A 13679-nucleotide genomic window follows, 5' to 3' on the forward strand; every position below is an offset into this window, starting at 1 on the left:
AAATTAAATTTCTAGGGTTAAGGATTACTTCTCATCAGAGACTGGCAATTTTGCCTTTCTGGATTACAACTTCAGTATAGACCCCCACTGGAGAGTACGGCTGTGCTGGTTAGGCAATTGTTGGAATTCTAGTCCAAATAAACCCAAACAAATTTTTACAAGCCCTGTATCTCAATCTATAGTCTTGTGTTTTTTCAACTTCCATCCTTTTTCATCTTTTTTCAATACATTTCTCTGTTCTGCGCAACAGAAACAACATCCTTCAACTCTCCTGACGCCTTCAAAATCTCAATTCCTGTCCGAAACAACTATATGTATGCCAGAATAAAGAAGAGTTTGCCTGAATTATATGCCTTCACCATCTGCATGTGGCTAAAATCTAAAGGTCCAGGAGGGGTAGGAACCCCATTCTCCTACTCGGTACCTGGACAATCCAATGAGCTTGTATTGTTAGTGTGGGGACACAATCCAATGGAACTGCTAATTAATGACAAGGTAAGAAAAGACTACCTTAACATAAGCAAGGGAAAAATATGTGTATTAATTTAAGAATAAATGAGGATAAATAGATTTAATACTTGCAGGAAAGAAAGGAATGTAAGGACTAGAAATGCTATGGAAAGGTACCTAATCACAGAATTTAGAGCCTTCTCAATAAACGACTTGATGTTTATTTGCTTTCTTGATTATCAAATGTATAGCTTGTCTTTCTGCCTAAAATTATACTCAAAACCCTAGAAACAGAAATAGAGTTAACATGTAAAAAGAGATGTGAAACACATAGAAAAATAACAGCCCATTAATCCCTCTATAAGCATAATCCTGTTTAAATGATAACATCCTGTGTGCATATATACATATTTGCCTTCTACTGGAAAAGCAGCAGAGAGAGAGTACTAGAGTCTGGGAGTGGCCACTGAGAAAGTAATTTCATCCACTTTCCCACTTCTTTTCACTTCCTCTGTGTTGCTTTGTTCATCTTCACCTTCTCTTTTTTTCCTATGACTCCTTTCTCCCTTGCCCACCATTTAAAACCACTTGAAAACCACTCAAAGCCACTTCAAAAGGACATTCTCATTCATTCATTCACCCACCCATATTCTGTTGCAACGGGGAGAAGAACTGAAGTGTTTCCGGATTCCCCCCTCCCCTTAAACAGAGAAAAAAAATGTGTGACTGAGATGTGAAGGACCAATTTGGGGTGTGTGTGGCCAGACAGTAATGGGAAGATTCCACAAAACTGCTACAAATACCCATCCCATGTGCGGATGCAAATACCAGGATGATCTATCTATTCAAACTTGCAACAAATAACAACCGTAACAGCAAAATGCCAGAATGACCAGGGACAACAACACAGTGTGGACAAACCCAGTGTTTCCAGTTCCCCTCCAGCCTGCAACTGAGATTTCTGTAGCTGAGCTGGCCTGGAGTCTCTTGTAGGCCTTCCAGTTACAATAAACATCAGGATGAACAGAAGGATCAGTCAAGTGAGAGATAAACTAGATCACACGGAAGATAAGAACCTTTTAAGCATGAACCAGACCAGTCCAAATTCTTCTGCCTGGACAGGCCCTTTGTCTCCCTTCCTCCCCAGAAGGGGGTTCAGCAACCCACTCTGAGGGTCCAGGGCCTTCCGAAAAAGCCTGTTCCTTTCTGTCATCTGGCCCTAGGATGCTCTGCATCCTCATCAGAACAAAACGGTTGCATGAAAAGCAAGACCAAATAAAATAAAATAAAATCCATTTTAAATTAGAGTCACACTAATTCAATGAGAAGTACTTAGCACAAACCATTAATATCAAAACAATAATTCCATTATCAGTGCACATGTGCGTACACACACGCACCCACAGAGAGAGAGAGAGAGAGAGAGAGAGAGAGGCATGAAGCACCCACTGGCCTTGCTAGTTAGTCGCAGCAGGAGCATATGGCCTTTCAAAGAGCTTCAAAAGGAATCAAGGCAGTTAATCATCCCCCTTTTTCTTCCACCCTGCCCCCCCACACTCTTTCTTTCACTGGCTTTCTTTCTCCCTCTCCCTCTGTTGTGCACTTGCTATCGCCTCTCCTTCCGCAATTTGTATTCTTCTTGCACATATTCTCTTACTCTGTTATTAAAATTATTTATTCCAGTCCCCAACCCCTCACAAAATGGGAAAGAAAAAGGAGGCGGGGGTAGTTGTGTAACTGTGGACTAGGGACATCTATTAATTTAAGCTGAATGTATATTTTATGAAAAATTGTTTGGAATTTGTGTCAATAAAATAAGCATCTTTGCGTAGTTCAAGTAGTTAGCCTTCTGACCACCGAACAATGGAAAGTGTATGTTTATCTTTCCACCCTTGATACACAAGTCATTTAGCAACAGTAACAGCTTGTAAAGTCCAACTGTGTTAAACCACTAGTTAAGTTGCACATTTCAGAGATGTAGTTTAAAACTGCATGCAAATACAAGCATGATTGTTTTCTGATATGACGTTAATTTGTTGTAACACATCCAACCAAGAAGGGACCAACACTGGATACCTCTGTACCAGATGCCTCAAAGAAGCATTATCTATATTACAGTTCCAGCATTTAGATGAAACAGCCAATTCCTTTCTAATAAGGAGATGGCATCTAATACATTCAAAACATTCAGTTCTGCAGTAACCAAGCACAGCTTTAAGATATGTTAAGTACTGAAGCTAGAGCAGAAAAAGGAATGCTTTTTTTAAACTTTAAGGTTTTTAAATGTTTTAAAATGGTTTTTAATCTTAATTTTTAATCTTACATTAATTCATTTACATTAATTATTTTTTAATCTGACATTTATTAGTAGTTTTCAAATTGTTGTTTGTTTTATAGTTTTAGTTGTTGTGAGCCACCTTGGGTCCCTATAGGGAGAAAGGCGGCATATAAATAAAATTAAATAAAACGAAACAATAATTTGTAATAATTAGGTCTGCAGCCCAGTTCTTTGTTCCACTCCATTCTCATTTCATTAACATTAATTTCAGTGCTTTCTTATAGACATTTATAAAATATGGTTGTTGTTTTCATTTCCCCTGAAGGCAGATTCTGTTTCTCTCTTTCTCACTTCTCTCCCGAAATCCTCCTCTAACCAGTCAACAACGCCTTTTCTTTCTCCTCCTATTTCTTCTAGAAGAACAAAGGGAGGGAGAGGGCCTTGCCCTTTGGTTCTTCCAATGTTTGGGATCTGAAAGCCCAGAATCCCTATCCGGTGGCTGGGGCTTCTTGGAGTCAAAGCCCAAGGTCTCTGGAGAGTGACTGCTGGAGAACGCTTCGGGCACATTGCAAAAGAAGCTGCAGTCACATCTGCCCTTCTCCAGAAAGAATCTAAGCAGACCTAAGTATGCTCACAGATGTTTGTCTGGCTATAACAGCGCTAGAATACAGTGCTGTACAACATTCTGCTCTTGAGTTGCAGAGGTTTAGGGTACATTCCCCCCCCCTTCAATGCAAATTTAAAGCATGGGGAGCTGGTCTAGATTGGGCTGCAAAGGCTGATGCTTATGCCAGGTGAAAGGCCTTCCTAGTCTCCCTCCTCTGTCAGTCCAAATCTTGATCAGGACCTTTGCTGCTTACTTATATGTGTATTTGTAGTACTGGGGGAATCTAAGCTCAGGGGCTGAGCTGTAAAGTTAATGTCATGTATTATTAGGGGTTTCAGTCCAAGGAATGAATCTGGCTGGGAGGACTGAAAAATCACTGGAAGGAAATAAGCTACAAACGAGAGGAATGTTACTGGCCTCTACTCTCATACATATCTATATAGCATAGGCTTATTCCCTTTTTGCACATGATGAAGGTACCCCCACCCCAGAAAAGATTCATAATGATCTCATCTAGTTTTGCTTGTCAGACACATATTTGCCAGCTTAATACTGTGCAATATTCTTTTTTTTTCCTTCTAGCCTACAGCTATCAAAATGCATGCTGCCTTTAGAATAGAGTTGAGGCAGGTACAAAGAGAAATGTAATTCAGTGACTGAGATCCACAGGAGAGAAACAAGCTAGAGATATAAATGCAACTGAGTTCCTGATAAAATTGTGTTGTCATTTGAAAGAATACACATTTTACCTGATGAAGTGGGCTGTAGCCCATAAGCACGCATGATCCAATAAATTGGTTAGCCTGTAACATGCCACAACAAAACTCCTCATTGTTGATATCTTTGACTATTTTGCCTTCAGCTTTCTTACTGGTGTAGGGCAGGGCCCATCATCAGGGAAGAGTGGGCCAAACAACAATAACCCAACCACCCAATAAAACCCTGCATTGTGTATTTCTTTTGCTGTGCATGCTTCAGTGGGGCCTTTCCCACTTCGTTATGCCACATAATTAAGCTGAGTGGGTGGTAGATTTCAGCTGTCATGAACAGGCAGAAAATTGTTAGGTACTGAGTTTTATATGATTGTATTTCTAGCACCAGGAAGGGAGAGATGAAGTTGTGAGGTTTTCCACATCAAGTGCCTTAAATGGCTGCCCTAGGGGACTAGGTACCTTAAGTATGGGAGTATATGCACCACTTGCTGCTCTGCTTCAGCCAGCAGAATGTCCTACACTTGACCTTGTGGGGGTATTGATTCATGTTACATAGAGCTGTCTGTTCAACTTTGCAGCAACTCTCCAAGATCTCCAAGTGAGGATCTTGCCATCTTTTCTGCTAGAGATCCTTAACTAGAGATCTCAAGGGTTCAGCCTGGAATTTTTGCATGCAGAGACTCTGATGTATAACTAAATAATGCAGTGCTGCTGTCTGATGCTCATGTCTGCAAAATGAGTAAGAGGAGCCTCCCAAAACAGCGAGTCTGGTATGCCACATTGTGATATATGCAACACAATGTGCCACCTGAAACAGAAGTGTACGAAGTGCTGACTTCCAGATGTCATCAGACTGCATCTCCTGGCATTCTTCACCTTTGACTGTGCTGTTTGGGTTTCAGAGGAGTCCAAAGACATCTGGGCAGTTACATTTTGCTGCCCTAGATCTAAAAGCCCCTTCTAGAGACATTTAAGACTGTAGTTTTAAATTACCGAGCTACTGCTAGAATTACACATAGACCTAAAACACACACTCAATAAAGCACATTCTCTTTAAAAGAAATGCTGCTGCTGTCAGATGCGATAGTTTGTAGCAATCCACCTCTCCTCTCTCACCAGTAATCCCTCAGTCTTTTTTCATGTTGTCATTGGTATTGTAGACACAAAGGATGAGAGAGGACTGCCTAATCTTGGCATTGACAGAGACAGGAGTGTTAGCAACAGGCAGAAAGATCTCAGCGGGGCATCCTATGAAAATATAATTGTCCTGTCCACTTAACCTAAGACCCTGTTCTGTTTTGTTGTCAAGGTGGCTTTGCTGCCCATGACTTTAAAGGATGGGACCTGGCACCACATCTGTGTGAACTGGATCACACGGGATGGAATATGGGCAGCATATCAAGATGGCGAACAGCGTGGAGCCAGTGAAAACCTGGCATCTTGGCATCCAGTCAAACCTCATGGGGTACTGATCTTAGGCCAGGAACAGGTGGGTCTAAAATTCCTTATTTTGTCTTAAGAAAGAATCATCTTTTGATGAACCCCTAGTTTGGGGAATCAAATTACTGTAGTAGAATATGATGATGTGAATGCAAGAGAATCCAGGTAGTACTAAGCTATGTTGTTTGCATCATCTTGGAAACCTGATATGGAAAGTCCAGTGCCACTGGGTCCTTCCGAGATCCTAGGACTCCAGCAGCTGCTCTAGAATGTCAGGGGCTGACACAGGAACTGGTTGGGCAGAAGCTGTAGACTTGTCTACACAGACTCATTGGAATGAGCTGGAGCAGACTAAATAGGGTTGGTAGAGATCAAGTCAAGTTCTGGTATGCAATTTGGCACCATCCTCGCATCCAAATGGTATCTGCACCTCAAGTGAGCTATTTGGTCTAGCTCCTTCCTCTTTGAATTTCCCATATCATGGGAAGATAGCCACATCACAATATTGAGAAATTAAGCACTTTCTCAGCTCCTCTGTGGAGGGGCACAGAAAATTAAATATATATACTGTATTAGGGCAGCACTGATGTGTTGCATCACTGATAAAGAATAAAAGAAAAACTGAAAATGTCTTCCTGGAACCTGCCTGCAGCTGAGTCCACTGCCAGCCAGTACTCAGTGGTTCATTTCTCTGCGTGCAGGTTCCAAAAGGAAGTTTTCACTTTTTCTTTCTTTCTTTATAAATATTTTAAAATAATACGGCACCCTAATACAGTGTAAAATTTGTTTTACTTCCTCTTCCCCTCCATGGTGGGGCAGAGGAAGTGTTTAATTTCCCAATACTATTGTCTGTCCTCTTCAGCCACATCATAGTATGGGAAATTCAAAGAGGAAGGAAAATTGACAGTAGATGTCTTAGTTTGGTTTATTTCCATCAATCACATGCACCGGAAAAAAACCAAAACAGAGTGATCCCACCTGCATCAAAACATAGAAGCCCTTGTCAAGGATCCAGAAAGATATGGGTAGGATAGCTCTGAGGACAGGGCTAGTTCACACAAGCAATTACATTGTGTGATTGCCATCTTTAAGAGCAAACCAACCTATTCCCCTCAGTGGACCAAACAGTAGGCTAAATGTCTGTGTAGTCACTCTCTGTGTTATTTAGCCATGCAGAATGTTCTGTCACATCATCTCCCTATTCTCATTATTACATAAACACAGGGAAGAACTCTGTTTTTTTCCTTAGTCTCCATGGAAATTGCATGCTGAGCTTAAGATAATGGACATCATTAATTACTATATTCTCTCCCCTCCATTCCTGTTACCATCCTGCTCCTGTATTTCCTCATTACCATGTTCCCCCCCCCCTTCGATCTTCTCCTTTCTCTGATTCCTTGTCTTTCGTTGCTTTTATTTGCCCTTCCTTTTCTTTAACATAACACCACACAGGACACATTGGGAGGAAGATTTGATGCCACTCAGGCCTTCGTTGGTGAAATTTCTCAGTTCAACTTGTGGGATCGTGTCCTGACACCAGCAGAGATTGCAGGCCTGGCCAACTGCACCCACCATCTGCAAGGCAACATCATCCAATGGGATGAAAAACTGGTTGAGGCCCACGGAGGTGCAGCCAAGCAAAGTTTTGAGATCTGTGAGGAGAAGATGAAGGCATGAGAGGTTGTGCCAAAGGAATGGTGTACAAAAGCTATTTCCTTCTGCCTGTTTAAGGGGATCCTTAATTGTTTATGGCAGGAAGGGGATCGTTTCTCCTCCTCTGCAGACACAATCTGAGAGTTTGAAGTGGCAGAGGAGAACTGGGTGTACGAGTGTGTGCATGTGTGCTTGAGCAAAGGAGTACTGTACTTCTGAACTTAAAAGAAATTGTGACATTGTGTTTTTCATTGTCTCAGTAAAACTGTTTCTGATTCATACCATGAGTGGCAAAGCCCTTCACCTTGAAGGCTTGGGCAATTAGACAGTTCCAGCCCACTGTATATCCAAACAACAACGTGTGATAACAATCAGGAATTAATGTGGTGAAAGGGGACTTTTTAATGGAACTGGCATCACCAACATTTCTCTTAGTTCACATTCTGCTGATACTTTCAGTGACATGATGTGGACACTGAGTGGATAGAATTTGTCCAAGTTTTAAAATCCCCAGATTGATAAAATTTGCTCACAAGAAGCCATTGATCATTTAGGAATACATAAGCCAATATTCCTCTAGTCACTGCATGCATCCTCCGGGAAATGTACCACTGATTTATCTGCCTTCTAATCTCTGTTCCATAATAGCCTTCACTCATAAAATCTTGTAAAATAATCTCTTGCCTATAGGCAGCAATGCCAACTGATTATTTAATTCCACAAAGGCCTAAATTCTAGCTGCGGAGAATCTTCTTTTCATAAGGATCCATCTTTCCATTTTAGATGTAATTTCACCTATGGACTATTTGAATTGCCATGTGATTCCATTGCTCTGTTTATTTCAACAGGGAGTAAGAGTCCCGATTTCTTCATAGCTTTTTAAATAATTGCTTATTTTATATGGAATGACAGAGTTTAGAAGTGTATAAATGGCAGTCACAGAATTTTACTTGTTTGACTTTTTTCTGCCATAGTTTTTCTTCCCACCCCTGTCCTCTTGCTAAAGGGGAGATCCAAACATGCATGGTCCTTCATCTGACCATCCCATTTTTTTCATAACATAATAATAGGGCAACTCACAGTTAAATGTGTGAACTGTTTCCATTCAAAAGCACCATATCTGAAATGATGGGATGCAGCAATGATATGCAACCATGTGATGTCCACTCCTATCTGTATCTACTAAACGAAAGTCTCTTAGGTTCCTCTCCCAGATAAGTATGTATACACTACATACTGTGTGGGATTGCAGCTTCCCATTGGTTTGATTATCATTCTCTCTACATTTGTCTTGTGAGAGAGGGCAGGATCACATTGAAAATCACAATCAAACTGCAGTCCCTGGAATTCTTCGTGTGGAAACCATGAATGATGAACTGGCAGAAGACAGAGACAATGCTAACAATGCAGATATATCTTATAAAAACCGAAGGAATGAAGCTGCCTATTGTTCCTAAAGCTTGCCACAAGGCAGGTCACCTCACACTGATTCACTCCAATTAAATTATAAAGATGCAGCCTTCTGGTGAAGAAAGGGTAGATTTTACAGCACGGATCCATTTGAAGCAAATACTCTTGACTGTTATGAGGCCTAGAGTTACAAATGTAACATGGGTTTGGCAAGACTCGCAATGTATACAATTAAAAGTTCAGGGTAGGGCCTCAGAATAGACCCTCAGGGTATGAAACCTGTAGTCCTCCAGATGTTCTTGTATTCCAACACCTACCAGACCCAACTAACATGGCCAATGGTCACAGATACTTGGGACTGTTATCCAGCAACACCTGGAGGGCCACAGGCTCCTATCCACCCCACAGCAGAGCAAATCAAGGGACAGAGTCACAGTAAAGACAAGTTGTTTTTATTGGGCCAAGAAGCAAAAAGCAGCATGAAAGCAATCTATTCATGTACAGCTTAAAACAAAAGACAGAAAAGGCGACAAAAATAAGGGTCTTGTACTCCCCTGCAATAAATAACTTGAAAACTTTAAACATTCACACACACACACAAACACATACATGCCAAAGCTTCCTAAACCCTGACTAAGCTAAGGTTCTTCTCCTCGCCCACCTCCTACAAACTGCCAGTCCTAAATCTAGGCTCTCATGGAAAATAGCTAATATTAAATCCCATTTGTGCTGAAGTATTTCTTTCATCTTCTCTCATCAGAGGATTTCTTTGCTATGTCTGTGGTAACTTTTCACACATTATAGGAACTATGTGATGTGAATGCACACTCATGGCAGTTCACATGTACATGCCATATAAGGGCCAGCCCTTAATAGGTTTGTTCTGAAGGAAGGTGATGCCACATTCACACAGTAATTTAGCTATGTACCTGTACTTGTTCCAGTCCCCACTGTTTTTTATTCTCATAGTGCCACTTTTGAGGTGGAATTAATAACACTTCAGGAACAGCAGCTGGTGAAAATGTCTTCAGTACCCCAGTAGAAAAGATGAAGGGTGCTGGTGAACCTGTTCAGTGAAGTTTGTATGCCTTTTGAGTGCCTGATATCACAATGGTTTTGCAACCTGTGAATCTACTGATAACTACACATATGTGAGTTATTTTTTTCCTTTGGGGAATCTTGTGATTTGCTTGTGTCGTGTTTTGCTTCTTTATTAGCCATAAATTTCCTACTTGCCATGACTGGTGATACAAAATGGTGGATATTCTCTCTCTCTCTCTCTCTCTGTCTCTCTCTCTGTATCTCAGTTTCTTTCTGAACAAATGGGGGAGGGAAGGTGGAGCAAATGAAGTTGTTTCAGATCAACTCAATTTCAAATCCTTTATTACGATCAATAGATCAGATAAGAGATCAATATTAATGACAAAATTGGGTATCTCCTTTTAAGGATTGGTTTCTATCTGGGATGGAGAATGTGTTACTGTCCAGATGTTGTTAGACTGCAGCTTCTCCCAAAAGTAGCTAGAATAACTAATGGTGAGGGATTATGGGAGCTATAATCTAGCAACATCTGAATGGTCAAACCATCTTTATTCCTGCTTCATATGTTGCACTTTTAATGGGAAAAGATCTGACATCAAGCAGTGTATATCTGCTACACATGAGTTAGAGCTAAGCCAGAACTTGGAAGGGGTTTTGTTTTCTTTGTTTGTTTGGGTTTTGGCCAGAGGCCATATTACCTGTGGAATTCTGGGAGCAGCAGCCTTTAAAAGCCATTTTCTCAACCTCTTGATGTATTCCAGCATTTATACATAACAATTGTCTAAATGGTACATGTGGTGACATAAAAGTATGCTATTACAAACCCATTTTAATGTGAGTCCATGAACAGTGTAACATGAAAAAATGTTCCCACATGTCTTGAACCCAAATGAGGTTTAAAACATTTCAGAGGGAGAAAAATAAACAGGAGTGGATAAGAGGATGGAAGTAAACATTTTCACATTCTACAACACTGTGATCTTAATGCACCATGCCTGAGGGTAAACACATACTCTCTCTCAGTCACTTTCACACTCTCCTTCTCTCTCCCATTCCTTCTTTTGTACAGCTGTTAAATCAGATTTGATGTGTTCACACATGTATATGTCACATGTACCTCTTTTTTTGTATATTTGACGGTTGACAATAAACTTGGTGTTTATATTTGATTCCCTTTTGTATATCTGGGGAATTAAATAGGAGATGGAAAGATGACAAAGCTCATGAGATATCTCAAGGTTAGAAACAAAATAATGTTAAGATGGGAAGATGGGAAGAGTTTTTAAAACATGTTCTTCATTAACAGAACTATATATAACAGAACTGTGTGTATATATATACACACAGTTCTGTTAATGAACATGTTTCAGAAAGGAAACAGGAGCCTGCCATCCAGAGTTTATCTAATAAAGTTGACAGATGAGAAAGGAAGTACATGGAGGAAACAGTGAGGTAAAGGGTAAGTATAAACAAAGGTAGTTATATTTACTTAAGAGGGAGTATGATGATTAAGTTGTTATGACAAAGGCCTCATGGTTTCTGATGGTAAAGAACACATTGCCCCTTGATAGTAACATTGCAGACATTATCCCTATCCTGTGGCATTTGCTCAAGCACATTTCACACAATGCTCACAAAACTAGGTGTGTGTGTGTGTTCTATTGTACAGAGGACTGTCCACTAGTCAAAAGTGTCATCTGTTTGAAGTGCTGCTTAGTGGCAATCTGGTTGAAGGACAAAGAGCTACAAGAATAGAGACCACAGATCTTGAAGTAGCCCATTAACATTTAATGTTTAAAAAGTCACAATCTCCCCTGCTACAGTGAGATATGTTGTATTTCAATTTATGGTACTGTACAGGGCTTTTCTAAACTTGCATCTATACATAAATTAGCATATCCACATTTTCCACAAAATTATGCCCACATTTTTGATTATGCATTTCCTTCTTTTTTGAGATTACATAAGAATGCACCTTACTCAAAAGCCAGGAGAATCCCCAGCTTTTTCTAACATGGTCTTTAACAATTTGGGGGGAAAGAATGGAGAAAAAGCTGTCAAAATTAAGAATCTAAGAATTGATCTGTCTCTATTCATGGGACTGTTATCAATTTACGAATGAAGCAACATTGCTTTCATAAGAAATTACAGATCTTTTGGCTGGTGGCCTGCATGGAAAGAGAAAAACAGGATTGTAGAAGTTAATGTTAATAGGGAAGCTTACTTACACCTGGAAGTGATATGGCACAATCACAGTTTTGATAAATAAATGCAATGATAGATATTTGGTATCCATTCATTAGTTATAGGGTGCTTAATAACACTGCTTACACTCTGCCTTTCCCCACATGGAGATGTATGGAAAGATACCTTAGGCTGCTGAAGTCATTATCACTATGCAATGGTAAGAATTAGCATCTTAACATTTTGGGGAAAATGCTCCTGATAATGCTGCAATTCATTAAGACCCAAATTTTCCAGCTCTTGATACCAAAACTCCCAGATTATGGATTTTTTTTACCTCTGACACACAGGCCACATCTTTCTCATAGCTGGCTGGTGTAATTCATATAACAGACATTTTTAAAAACAAAAACAAATTAACCACCAGGTCAAACTGGGTCTGTCAGCATGTCATTAGCAGCAGATCTCCTTTAAGAGATAAAATAAAGAATCTGCCACCATCACAAAATTCTTTCATACTGAGGTGTTGCAGAAAACAGGATAACACAAGGTTGCTGATTAGTATTTTGCCGATCTAGGTGGCATTTCATTTCTTTTCCATCAACTAACTTTACAATATGTGATGCGCAGCATGAAGGCACAGCAATGAGGCATCTTTGTTGTACTCCCCATCCCCTTCCTGCTTGCAGTAACCATTCACAAAACAACCTAAGTCCGAACCTCGGAGAAGAAAAATCAAAGAAAAACAGTCATTAGAAAGCCTGACTGTTGTGGCAGCAATTGCCTGACGCAGCACAAGCATGGGTGTCACTGTTGATTAGACCTGGGACTAAGCCCAGAAATAGCAATCTGGTCTGGATCTTTGATCTGTGAAACATTTATGAAGCTTTTCACTCTCCAGAGAAACATCTCAGCCCTCAGCCACCAAATGCTGTTTGCTTGGATATGCATTGCTCAAAGACAACAGGTGCAGAGTTAAAAAGGCATGGGCACCTGCCAACACATACAAAGTACATTCAGCAAAGTATATTTACCTTTTCATTCAAAGTTGCACATCACCTTCACCTTCACCAATCATTTTAAACAGAAAACTGAGTGGATGGTGAGGTACTGAAGGAAAAAGAAGAGGAGAAAGTTTAAAATTTGGGAAGAGGGAAGAGGTAGGAAATTGGGTGGCAAATGGGGAGAAAATAAGAAGATGGCAAAGTTGAGAAGAGGGAATGATTGTGTGGGAAAAGGAGAAAAGTAAGAAAGTAATCACTCCCTAAACAGCAGCATCCTGTGGAAAGGACAATATTTCCAAAATAAACACCCAGTGGTACCTAATGTGTGATGGATGGAGTGATGGACTAGGAGTCAGGAGACTTCGGGTCACATCCCCACTGGGTTATGGAAACTCACAGGGGGAGGGTAAAACTCATAAACCCCCCTCCTTAAACATTTCACTTACCTTGAAAGCCCTATTAGGGTTGCTGGAAATTGGTTCCAACTTAACAGTGTATAACATGCAAGCACACAGCCAGTTCCTGGCATCCTTGTTTAAAATAAGGGTGGGCAACTCTGGCCTTTCAAATGCCAAACTGCAAATGCCAACTATCCTCACCATGATCTATGCTGGTCAGGGCTGATGGAAGTGGCAAATCAGCAATCCACATTTATCCACTTCAAGTTTAAAGAATTAAAGGGCAGGTGCTACTTAAAATCCTGCAGAGATGTTACCATTCAGACAAGACATGGACAAATAGTTTTGTCTCGTGTAAAGCAATTTCCTATACTCCTAAACTGCTGGAAGGGCATTTTTCCTATCCTCTTCACCAGATCTGGAGAAAGATACTGGCCTTAATCTTGGTCTTTGAAAAATCATGTTTAAATAGAAAATTATTTTGCAACTATGAACAAAAGG

The 13679-nt window shown here is 40.3% G+C and overlaps 1 protein-coding gene across 1 annotated transcript in view; it reads left to right on the plus strand.

Moving 5' to 3' along the window:
• The window catches only part of NPTXR (neuronal pentraxin receptor), a 32484-nt gene extending 21723 nt beyond the window's left edge, over window positions 1–10761 (plus strand). The window contains exons 3-5 of the mRNA XM_020787652.3: window positions 251–495; window positions 5358–5537; window positions 6941–10761. Coding sequence (XP_020643311.3) covers window positions 251–495; window positions 5358–5537; window positions 6941–7165 — 650 coding nt within the window. The 3' untranslated portion in view covers window positions 7166–10761. The remainder of the gene's footprint in view (window positions 1–250; window positions 496–5357; window positions 5538–6940) is intronic.
• The last annotated feature ends 2918 nt before the right edge of the window (window positions 10762–13679 follow it).

This window comes from Pogona vitticeps, chromosome 5, assembly GCF_051106095.1.
Source record: "Pogona vitticeps strain Pit_001003342236 chromosome 5, PviZW2.1, whole genome shotgun sequence".
Classification (NCBI taxonomy): Eukaryota; Metazoa; Chordata; class Lepidosauria; order Squamata; family Agamidae; genus Pogona; species Pogona vitticeps.